The 12,652-nt window shown below is 43.2% G+C and overlaps 1 protein-coding gene across 7 annotated transcripts in view; it reads right to left on the bottom strand.

Moving 5' to 3' along the window:
- Window positions 1-12,652, bottom strand: part of PPEF1 (protein phosphatase with EF-hand domain 1) — a 64,444-nt gene that overhangs the window by 40,451 nt on the left and 11,341 nt on the right. For 6 of the 7 annotated variants that reach the window (XM_030574197.1, XM_030574196.1, XM_030574198.1 and 3 more), the window contains 2 exons: window positions 4,434-4,630; window positions 1,893-2,020 (listed from right to left, as the gene is read on the bottom strand). In XM_030574197.1, coding sequence (XP_030430057.1) covers window positions 1,893-2,020; window positions 4,434-4,485 — 180 coding nt within the window. In that variant the 5' untranslated portion in view covers window positions 4,486-4,630. Of the gene's footprint in view, window positions 1-1,892; window positions 2,021-4,433; window positions 4,631-11,032; window positions 11,352-12,652 lie in introns of those variants that run through there. The other variant, XM_030574199.1, reaches the window with a different exon arrangement.

Here is a 12,652-nt window from a genome sequence, read left to right as displayed (position 1 = left end):
GAAAGGAGCAGCAGAACGTGTGGCCGCTGGGCAGCCCCACACTAGCAGTTCCTCCAACACAATTGTACTGCCCCCAGCCCTTTCAAGCAAGGTCTTCTCCAGCTGTACAGCAACCCCAACAGAGGGCAGGGCTGCGGGAACGGATGGGAGCGGTAGAGCAGCGCTAGAGGAGCTGCAAGTGTAGGGCCATCTGGTGGCCCCATGTTCTGCTCTTTTCCCCGCTGCGGTTCCCAGGTCCCAGAGGAACTGTAAGCATAAGGCAGTGGCCCCACATTCTGCGGTTCCGAAGGTGCAGCGGGAGGAGGACAGAACCCCCACCTCCCCAGGTAAGGGGGGTGAATAATGGGGAGGAGACAGGGACAGCATGGGGGCCCTGGACTGGGGGCAGGGAGGAGTCACATGGAGGGTCATATGAGCAGGTCACATGCCCCCATACTGGTAAGAGATGGATTCCACTTGCAACACTGACAAAAAGGGACCAAATTTTGAAATCCAGCACTGCCTGCTGAAATATAATATTGACTGTAGTCATTTATAATGTTTTGTAAGAATTCATTTAAAAACACACACTATTAAAAAATGTAAAATGCTTTCCAAAAAATTAAACTGTATTTTTAAAGAAAAGTGTGAGAAATGTAGAAAAAAATGTGTGGCAAAGAATTTTCCATCTTGCTCTTGCCATTAGGCCAGTGAACACCCCAGAGATGGCTTAAGGTCTCCTGGGGCCCTGAGCCAGAGCAAATGGGGAGGCAACCAGGATGGAACGGTGGCCTCACCCCACCCTTTCTCCCTGCAGCCCCACCCCCATTCCACACACCCCCGTTACCCCTCCTCCTGTTCGCTCCTTTCTGCCGCCACCACCACACTACTGTGGCACCAAGACTGGAGAAGCTCTGTCCCCCCCACCTCAGCCCTGCAGCGGGGCCTGAAAGTTACTCCAGCCCTGAGGCCATGGCAGGGAGAGAGAGCTACTCCAGTCCCAGGGCTTCAGCTGAGGCTTCCCCTGACCGCCCCACGGTTTCTGCTAGGGGTCTTGGCTTCTGCTGCCCCATGGCGGATTTCTACTGGGATGCCCATTTTTCTGGGAGCCCCCAGGTACAGGCCCCATGGGCCCATTGGATAATCCACCACTGCCACCACTCTCTTTAAAATGTTGATGAGGATGATTATTTGTTTGTACTACAGTAGCCCTATTGGGCTAGATGCTGTACAAATAGTGAGAGAGAGTATCTGCCCTGAAGCACTGACAAATTAAAGTGTGAGAAAGGAAATATTTTACATTAGTTTACTGCTATTTTAATTTTTGATTTGCCCAAGATCACACAGGAAATATGTGGCAGACCCAGGAACAAAATCCAGATCTCCTTAGTCACAGTTCGGAGCCTTAATTACAAAACCATTCTCCTTCCTTAGTTAACAAACAAACCAATTACAGGCAAAAAGCTAAATAAACTGAACTTTTTGGTAAGCATCCAAAACATCCACAGGATTAAATGTTTTGTAAACATACAAGTAATGTAATCCCTCCTGCTTCAGGGCGTAAAGTAACCTCTAACTTGTGGAGGGTTAGGAAGAAACTGCTTCTATAAGCATGTTATTCCATAATTTTAATTACAGGGGTCATGCACCTTCTTTTGAAGCTTCTGATACTGGCCTCTGTCAGAGACAGGTTACTGCACTGGATGGAACAGTGGTCCACCCTGGTATGGCCATTTCCACAGTCCTATTTTTAAGTAAATCAGGAAATTGGATACCCAAAAAATTCAGGTGGGCACGCAGCTTGGAAGTTGCAACCCATATCTGCAGTTATCCATTTGGTTTGTGCAGCTTAGGGATACATTTCTGGACAATGTGGCCTTCATGTTTCACCATAACAACCCAGGAGAACAGACCTGTAGCTGAGCTTGTTCTTCAGCATATTCAATTGACTGAAAGATACTAAGAGCGTACTGCCGCCTCATCTCCAGCCGGGCCATGTAACACCGATACCACCTCTGAATGAGGATAGCTGCTTTAATTGCTGCCAAAATACAAAGCCACAAAAATACAATGAAACAAAGTTACTGTGCAGTTTCTCTGAAAACAGAAAGGCGTCCAGTTTCCACACTCCCTCCTCTCCAGAATCCCGTCCAGATATCCACACCCCTCTTCCCTCAGAGCCCAGCTGTGGGGTCCCCTGAAGCCCGCACCTCTCTCCCCCAGAATCCAGTCACGCCCCCACCACCAGCCTAGACACTGAGCCCTCTATCCCCCAGGGCCCAGGGATCCAGAGGGAGAACAGCCTGATGCTCAGTCCCAGCCAGGCTTGCATGGTGGAGTTTCCTACGCACTGCACAGTTGCCAACTTTCACACGGTAAATAAGCACCCGACTTTCACAATAAGCCAAAAATCAAGGCAACCCTATTTCAAAACAAGGCCAAAACAAGCCAATCCCTGAGAACCCCAACACGCTATGTGCTTAGATCCCCCCCAGCATGCAGTCTGGGACTGTGGTGGGCCCACTGTGCACCTCTGACTCTCTCTCTCCCTCTTGCTCCTGCTCGTCTGGAGCCAATGAAAAAAAGAAGCAACAAGCTACAAGTCAAAAACCAGCCAAGAAGCAACTTGCAAGCAATAAAGCCAAAAACAAGCCCAAATTCTGCATTTTTTCCATGGGGTCTGGCACACCGCACTCTCCTTCCCTTGGGGCATGAGAGGAACTGCAGCTGCCGGAAACACTCCAGCCCCTCCTCCTCCTTTCCCTCCTCCCTGGCAGTGTCTTCCATGTATGAGTTGGGTTCAGCAGGGTCCAGCAGCCCCTAGTGGCAGCCCACTGCAGCTCATTTTTGTGGGAGAAAGGAAATTTTGCACAAAAAATATTAATTTCTGAAAAAATCTGCACTGCGCAATAGCACAGAATTCCCCCAGGAGTACTAGTGGAGACACGTAAGAGTCTTTTTGCCAGTATAGTTTATACCAGTTCCCTGAACAAAATAAGATAGACCAGCAAAATGACTTCTTTGCTAGAATAACTGCATCTACACTAAGGCTATGTACATACTGCAGCTTAGGTTGGCATAAATTGTGTCGCTCAGGGGTGTGACTAAGCCGCCGCCCTGAGTGATGTAAGTTACATTGACCTAAGCACCGGTGTGGATAGTGCTCTGTTGGCAGGACACTTTCTCCTGCTGACGTAGCTAACGCCACTTGTGGGGGCTGGAGAAATGAAGTCGAAGGGAGAGCTGTCTCCCATCAGCTTAGACCATCTGCACTAGCAGCAGTACAGCTGCTCCAATGCCACTGCGCTGATGTAAGCTCTGTAGCATAGCCATAGCCTAGACCTTCTGCCGGCATAGCTATGTTGGGTGGGCAGTGACTTTTTTCATTTACTTAACTGAGGGATGTCTCCACAATCAATAGCTTTTCCCCTTCTCCTCTTCCCATCCCCACCCCTGATCATTAAAGGGACTGCATCAAGTAGTTAGAATTATTTGTATTACCATAACACCTAAAAGCCCCAGTCATGGACCATGATCCCTTTAGGCACTGTACAAATACAAAAGGCAGTCCTGTCCCAGAGAGCTTACTGCCTAGGTAATGGTTAAAGATACTGTTACTCTAAGTTCTGGTTAAAATGTAACTCCCTTACTAATGGGCTAATCCCATTCAGCACCAGACACTGAGTGTTACAAGTATTCAGTGCAGAGTATTAAACTGGTGAGCAAAAGAGGGAGAGCATGTCATTTAAAATCTGTGACCCTGTTCCTCAGCTGTAAAATGAGCAGAAAAATCCACCCCCCGCATCATGCTTATTCTGTTTTGCAGACTGCAAGCTCTTCAGGGTAGGGACTGTTTCTTACTACGTGTATGTACAGCACCAAGCACCATGAAGCTTTGCTTCTTGATTGAGTCTTTAAGCACTATTATAATGCAAATAATAATAAAGCTTGTGCAAGGCATGTGAGGGGAAATAGAGCCATCCCCAGGAGCCCTGTGCAAAGGCTAGGCAAATTCTAGCTCTATGCCAAACACCACTGGCACATAGCACTGTCTGACATATTTTTTGAATGAGGAAATTGCCGGCATTAACTTTTAACAGAATTTTTACCCAAGTACCGAAGCGATTTGTCAACCTACAGACTAACTGACATTAAGCAAGAAATTAAACAAAACACTGTTTTGCAGACTAATCATTCTGTAGTGCAGTTATTGAATTTGACCATCACTGAGGTAGCTCTGTTTGATTTCAGTTTCTTTTTAACTAATAAAGTCATTCTGCCTTAACCAACATTTAAAAGTCAGACATCCTCTAAAAGAGAGCATTTAAAACAGAATTTAATCTAAACTATTACTTGACAACAGGACTGGGGGGAGGCAAGTGCAACCCTTTAATTCTCTTTCATTGTTAACAGAGGATAACAAGGCTAACAAATGACACAGGTGCAGCACCTACCTCTCTCTGACTTTTTTGCCCGACTCCCAGTCACAGAAGTGCCACATCCCATGGCTCTAGTACAGACTGTCCATCAATTTAATTTCTCTTCCTAGGCAATGGGTTTTTCCTCATCCAACTGTGTTACAAGCATTTCCTTTATGTTCCACTTATGATGCAATGAACCACCCCAAGCTGATTCACTCCTGTTATTAGCTCTAATGAGGAAGAGAAGCAGGGGAGGTAATAAAAAAGAAAGTGATTAATAGCATAGAATCTACTGTGCAACTCAGCAGAGATCATTAAAGCTCATTATGAAATACTGTATGTCATGTGATGTGGAAACTGAACCTAATGAACAGTGTAGGGTTATTTTCCAGAACTCAGCAGCGCTAGCCTCCTATTGCTGTTGCCTGCATTAGGGTCAGATGAACATCTATGAATAAAGTTTCCTCTTCTGAATAAAATGCAACATACTGGCTGAAAAGCAATATGTACCAGTGAGCTATTGAAAGTTTTATTACCAGGGACAGGAAACTACAGAGAAATTACTTTTGTTAATGTGATTTGAAAAGTAGTGCATCAGAACTTAAAGAATTTAAAATTAAATGGAAATGATACTGCAACTATTCAACCAACAAAATACATTTTAAGATGACTCACCCTACCATTTACCAGTACACTGCACTTAATGTCTCATCACACCATAATGCTGTTTACCAATTCTTCTGAGTACAGAAGCTCTTTAATGTACATTTAGTTAATATCAAATCTCAAATACACTTGAATACAATATAAGGTGACCCCTTGCAAAGTTTTAGTAGCAGATACGATGCTGTAGTAAGGTGTCTCATAATAAGAACTCACTTATTTTTACTAAATGTACTACAGCACATTTAGTATGAATCATGATAACAAAACTAAGCTAATTTTGTCAAATAAATGAACAAAGTAAATTTTATAATGCAGTCTTCTGGGTTTTTCTTTGTGTTTGTTCATCCATTCATTAATTCACATCATTCACAAATTTGCAACGTGTCTCCTAGTCAATGAGTTCAAATTAGTGAATTTCACTGTAAAATAAATTTGGTGAAATTTTTGAGCACTACACAATTCTATAGAGTTTTACGATTGTTGGGGTTTATTTTAGCCTGAACACCTTATCTGATCATACTTTTACTTCTCTTTCCTATGGTTATGTATGAGTCTGTAGCACAGACTGTATGGCTAAATTATTGTGCCTATTATATTTAATATCCTTTCAAAAGGTTTCAAAACAAAAAGCAAAGCACTCTCCAGCCAACCTAAATGTGACTACATAAATAATAGAACAAATGCTTGACTAGTGCTCTTTTGCTTCTATTTTACTGTTATGATAAACAAGATGAAAGGCATGAAGAGGCAGATAAAGGCTAAAATGTTTGTAACAACTAGTGCAGTCTACAAAGTTACTGTATTTGCAAGACCATAAACTAGGACACTGCTGTTGCAACATTTTTTGTAGTCACAAAATACTTCTACAAAAGACAAAAGTACACTTTAAAAATCTATGCCGGTCTTGCGACTGCCCAGCTTCTGAAGTCAGTGACACAGAGCATATTTCCCAGAGAGGAGGGTTTTTTCTAGTAACTCCAGTGTTCTGAATGAGTTTATCCTGAAACACAGAACAAGTGATGTTAACATTCACTTTGAGGAAAACAACAGCTTTAATGTCTGCACTCATTCAGTTTCTCTCTTTGCTCCACGCAGCGTTCGTTGCACTGAACACCATCTCCTAACTTGTCTCCCTTGGATGTTCACAGGCCATTATGGGTCCAACTGGCACAGCCAATCACCTACCCTGCGCCCAGGGTGGCAGACTCCCCCTCTCCCTGGCCTGAGGAGGCCGGAGCCTGTTATTACTGCTCAGCCCTGCCTGAGGCCCTGAGCACCCTGACTCAGCATTTGGTGCCCCGCCTTGACCTAGGGCCTGGGCTCATAACTATTGTTACTTCTCAGCCCTGCCTGAAGGGCCTGAGCACCTTGACTCAGCATTTGTTGCCCCACCTGAGCCAGGGCCAGACTAACCGCATTTTGGCTGGCTACAGCACGGGCTACCGAGGGAGACCCCCCCCGGCCGGACTAATCCTCTGGAACCATCGGTGTGTAGTGAGCCGGTGTGGCTCCCCACTGCCCTGGAGAAGATCGAGCCCTGGTGAACTCATGTACACTCCTCTTGACTAAACTACACAGTGCAATATTCCAGGGAATGAATCCTTCATCACTTACAAAACCCCAGCTAATACAGAACACTGCAGCACTTCTCAGCAACAAAGGCTACCATGAGCACATCTAATCTGTGCTCCATTCTCTACTGTGGATTCCCATCGAATATCAAGTCAAGATCAAGGTTTCGATCCTTATTTTCAAGATGCTCAATGGTCTGAGTATCTAGAAGATCACTTAATGTTCCAAAATGAAGACTGGTCAACAACTCCCCTCCTCTGGCACAATGGAACACTCTACAATATGAGTAAAGTTTGTTTGTACAGGAGACAGCTTTCTCTGAAACCAGTCTGGGAGCGAGCTCCCTTAGGAACTAAGGATTGTCACAAACCTTACCACCTTCCACTCTGAAGAAGTGCACCTGGCACTTGATCTGCCTTCTCTAATAACCACAGAGCACTGAGTATATTAAAAAAACAACCCAAAACAAAAAATCTTACCAACACTGTCCATATAGTTAATCCCCCAGGGGTAAAAATGACAGAGAACAAGCCACATATGACACATTAGTCACAACACTTTACAGGCCGCTGGTAGGTGCTCAGATACCAAGGTGATGAAGTAGCAACCTATTTAGAACAGAAAAGGAGTTCCACTGGACTGTTTACTCCTGATAAATACTGAGCAAATATTACCCAGTGTAGCAATGTGTCTTAAACAAAAAAAAAACAAACAAACAAAAAAAAACCCCTAACAATTTGATTGATGAAGTGAAAAACTAGGGCTTTCCTGGTGTTTCCAAAGAAGTTTCTAGGATACCAGTAAATCATATGAAAAAGCAGGACACGGGGTAGTTAGCATCCTAGCTGCTGTTTTTAAAGAAAACATGCTTCCATAAGGCAGACGACAGAACAAGTTTTGGGACAATAAGGGTAAGCAGGTACTGCAATCTCTGGGGAGCAGTTAATGCAAAGTTATGCAGAACCCCAGACGTTTCAAGCTTCGCCCTGAGGAAAGGGCCACTGACTGGTGATTACCTATTCCCAGAGCCTGGAGATTCTTTATAGACCCCAGGCCTAGAGTGTAACAGCTGAACTGTCCAGTCGGGATGTGGAAAGACTGACACCTACCGAAGTCCTACGTTGGAGTTAGTGTGGCCTCTAGTAAGCATCTAACATGCAAATTGGTTATTTTATTGTTTTTTATGTTGTCTCTGTAATTGTTTTACCCTAAGAATAAATGCAGTTTGCTTTGTGGCGGCTGGTTGGTAACTGGCATACACTGTTGTAGTGTATACACCAAAATTGGTGGAAGCATTTGAAAACTCATGTTTGACTTTTAATGAAATTAGATGGCAAGGCTTTTAGGGCAGGGAATGCACCTGTTTTGTAAAACACAGCATATATTCACAGCACTATATTAGTTATGCTACAAGCCGATGAGCCCAAGGGCTGTCAGATATAAGACAGAGCAGGCCTGAGGATCCAATGGCCATATAAATGAAAGGCACTAGCCTCTTACCTCTCATTCTTCCCCTATCACCAGGGCTTAATTTTTGCCAGAGCTTGGCAGTTCGTAGTCACGGCACCTCAGGGCTTGATGTGTCAGTTATGAAAATTAAAAAAAATTGCGCCAGCCCCAGCACTAATTGCTTGAGCCTGAGCAGCCTTCATTACAAATTAAGCACTGCCTATCACTGTTGCCCTGTGTGTTCCTTCTGCTTCTTCATCGTTTTCATAAATGAAGATTGAAGAGTTGTATTAGTTTTTCTCAGGACAGGATCCCTGCTGGGATGTAGCTGAATTTATGCTACATTGCACTTCCCCTGCAGGTTGTTTCAGTGGGCATTTCCCATTGTGCAAGTTCTCTATTCTCCCTCTCCCATTCCTATCTGTATTTCTATTACAGGGCATTTATGATGTCCTTCAGTAACATTTGTTAGAAAAATATTTGTGGTTTGATGAATTATGAGAGGGAGATGGATTTTCTAGGCGCATTTGAGGGTGTACATTTCTCATTAGAGGTCTGGCTTTGGCACCTCTCACTGCTTATATTTTGATTTATTAAACATTCCATCAGTGCTTGTGGAAGACTACTTCAGTTAAAGTTTCTTCCATGGAATTATGTACACATAAATGAGAGGCTTGATCTTGATAGGATAACATTTATAACATCTGGAAACCTTTCCTGAAATCTGTTCTAAGAGAGGCTAAATAAGACAATGGAGATTAAGGATGATATCTGTCTAGATACTTACAGTATATGGCCCTCATCACTGTTGTACCTTAACCCCTGAAAAATACCTGTTTATCAAGGAAATTATACCACGTCCAACACTGTGGCATTTGACCACTTCCGTGCAGTACAACACCTTTTGTTGAGACCCTTGCAGAATGATATTGTTTATGGACATATTGTTTATTATCAAACTATACTACTAAGTAATATTTCCCAAAGCCTGGTGGGATAGACGTGGTGAAATTAGGAGCAATTTCATTAATTTTTCTTTACAATTGGAATAAAATGAAATCCTAGTGGTTCACTGAAAGAAAACTATCACTATAATCATTTGTGTTGCACAGCGTTAATTTACTGTTTTTTCTGTGTAACTATGATTAAGCCTTCTGGCTCTGAAACACTACTTTTTTTAATTGTTTTGTATAGCATTTGCATCCACTATACTAGTCAGTGGCTAAGATTCGTCTAGTGGTATGCAGTGCCAAAACCTGGAATTAGACCAATTGTGAACTTCAGGAGCATCTGGATCCAAACTTCAGGCTCCAGGACCCATCTCTTGCACATTTTATGCATGTAACCCACTTGTTATGAACAAGTAATTTTAAAAAGCATTTAACATTTTTCAAACAGGACTTTTAAAAATAGTTAAGAATATGCACTGGGTGATGGGATATTCATAAGGGAAACCTCTCATGTGTCCACTATAGATGCTATTGCCCTTGGAGAAACCGAAACATATTGCCATAGTTTAAGAGAAGAATGCTATAATTAGGGCCCTACCCAATTCATGGTCCATTTTTATCAATTTCACAGTCATAGGATTTTCAAAATTGTAAATTTCATGATTGCAGCTATTTAAATCTGAAATTTCATGGTGTTGTAATTGTAGGGGTCCTGACCCAAAAGGATTTGGGGGGGTGGTCACAAGGTTATTGTAGGGGGGGTTGTGGTACTGCTACTCTTATTTCTGTGTTGCTGCTGGAGGCAGCGCTGCCTGCAGAGCTGGGCCCTCAGTCAGCTGCCGCCACTCTTTGGATGCCCAGCTCTGAAGGTAGCAGCGCAGGAGTGAGGGTGGTATGGTACTGCCACCCTTACTTCTGTGCTGCTGCTGGTGGAGTGCTGCCTTCAGAGCTGGGTGCCCGGCCAACAGCTGCTGCTCTCTGACTGCCCAGCTCTGAAGGCAGCACAGAAGTAAGGGTGGCAATACCACCCCCTGAAACTCCCTTTTGGGTCAGGGCAGCCAATTTGAGAAACATTGTATACAGATTTTACAGAGGGAGACCAGATTTCCCAGTCCGTGGCATGTTTTTCATGGTCTTGAATTTGGTAGGGCCCTATCTATAATCAAGATTGAAGAAAACCTGCAATAAGTCATTTATGGCTGCATGTTGTTAAACACACTCAAATTCCCTTTGGTTTAATGGAAGTTGAAGGTGCTCAGAACCTCATAAGATTACATCCTTAAAATCAACAGTGATGTACCTGAGAAAGATAACAACTTCTAAGTTAAGAAGAGGATGTAAACAATAGCTTATGAAGAGCAATACGTTGTTTATCTACTGATTCTTTATCTGATAAGGCCTACTACACAAGGCATGATTAGCATCTCTATTTAAGTAATTTGCAGTGACTATATATGTGAATGGAAGAAATCAAATACTTTCTGTTTCAATACACTATAAATAAAATAAATATTGCATGTAACAAACAGTTAATTTCTTGAGCCTATTTAGGGACAGGAAGCTAGGGTCAGTATTGAAGTGACCAAACTATTTCTGTGCATTGCTAAGGGTGATGCCTCTGAAAGACCATGCCACGAATCAGTAGGGAACAAACGTAGTAAGCTATCTGAAAGCCAATACAGTTAACTCCAAATTCCTCTGGATCATGGAAAGTATAGTATTTTTGTTAGCAAAAATACTAAGTGTAATATATTCCAAAACGTCAGATCACAAAGCACTCTCTTCTCATCTACTCAGAACTTCTGGATAGCTGGTCCAATCAACGTTAAACTTTTTAAGGTGAACCATTCTGATTTTTATCACAGCAGTAAGCAAAATAATCTATATTACCATACACATCCTGTCATTCACTGCACAAAGCTCTGATGCAGTTAATTTGCTTTTCTTAAAAGTGAATTAAAAGTGATTTTAACCCCTCCCCCGCAAAGAAATTACCTGTTTTCTTCTGCTGCAGCAACGCAGACGGCTTCCACAAAAGTGTCTTTAGGAGAATAAAAAAGCAGTCTCTTTTTGGAACTAGACGATATGACAGGGGTGCAGATCTGAAGAACAGGTACTCTGGTTCTCTTTAGGGCTCTGAGGCTCATACACTGCAATTCTGGTGCCCTCCTTTCAACTTACACAGCTTCCTGTGAGGAAATCTTTTAAGCCCCGCTTCAAAAATGAATACAATAACCCAAAGAGCTGCTTTCCATCTTCCAGCTTATTGTGGGATCACAGGGCTGCAGACACAGAGCTAAACTGTCTGATGCTGTTGCTGGAGCTATATGTCACTATGCTCCCTGAATCTCAAGCAGAGAAAGGATGTGCCGAAATTATCTGCTGCAAATCTGAAGTCACATGATCACTTTCAAGAACAGCCATTGCACAGTGACTATGAAACAACAATTTGCCTCTGAGCAGCACTAGTACACAAAATATAACAGGGAGCTTAGGTCCTCCAATGTAGGATCCCAGCTGGAGAGAGAGACTGCTAACTGCCTTTAGGAATATAGCACTGTGTCTGTCAGTCAGTGCTGGAATATTTTAGAAAACAATTCTACTTTGTTATTGTGAGACACTCAATGACTATGCTGAGGAACTTCATAGAAATGCCTATAAACTAAATACATTCAGTAAGCTAAATACATGCACTGCTTAGAGAGGACCAGTGCATGGTTTCCCCAACCCAGGCAGAGAGTGGGGAGTCAGGTACTCCACAGGGTTAGAGATTCATATGTGGGGCAAGGGGGGCATGGTAGGACACACCATCCCCGATTCTACATGAACTTACTACAAGCTGAGGCTTTTTTAACAGCCTCAGGTTTATTAACTCCTGAGCTGAGCAAATCTTGGCTGCAAAAATCCACCTTTAAAGAGTGTGGGAAGGTATGCTGGGAGATTCCAGAAACAGCTGCACCAAAAGAAGCCCTTTCAGCCTAGAAAATTGTAGGAGGTTAGGAGGGAGCACACTGCATTCGGTAGATCCTCAAGGTCTGCCAGGATTTCAGGAGGCCAAATCCCCTGCTGCCTCCAGAGAAGGGTGTCCAACCCTCTTCTCTGTTCTGAATAAGGAATTCAGAGGAAACTCTGCAGGTTTCTTGGCCCCGCACAGGTTTTCCTGTGTAGGCCATGATCTGACTTACATGTACATTGATGTAAATCCAGTGAAGTTACACTGGAATAAATTTGGAGTAACTGAAGACTGAATTAGGCTCAAAGATCTGTATTCTGCTCTCCCTTGTGGTATGTTACACATGATTTGGAACATGGTCTAGAAATGCTTCTTCTGTGGGAGCTAATTCAGATCCTAAGCACAATGCAATTTGCACGCCATGATTCTTTATGAATTGAAAATTATTCTGCTTTTGTTTAACCATAGCATGGTGTCACGGATAAGGACATCAGAGCTTTACATGCTGCTAAAAGCAGGGTGTAAATATTACTCAGTGAATATCACATCTCTGACGGCGGAGTGTCCAAGCACAATTTAATACAGGCTCTGGGCTAATGAGCCTAATCCACACATACCCAGACCTATTAACAAACTTTATAACTCTAGGGCAAGGATGGGCA

The sequence above is a fragment of the Gopherus evgoodei genome, chromosome 1, assembly GCF_007399415.2.
Source record: "Gopherus evgoodei ecotype Sinaloan lineage chromosome 1, rGopEvg1_v1.p, whole genome shotgun sequence".
NCBI lineage: Eukaryota > Metazoa > Chordata > Testudines > Testudinidae > Gopherus > Gopherus evgoodei.
This window is presented reverse-complemented; position numbering and strand designations above follow the sequence as displayed.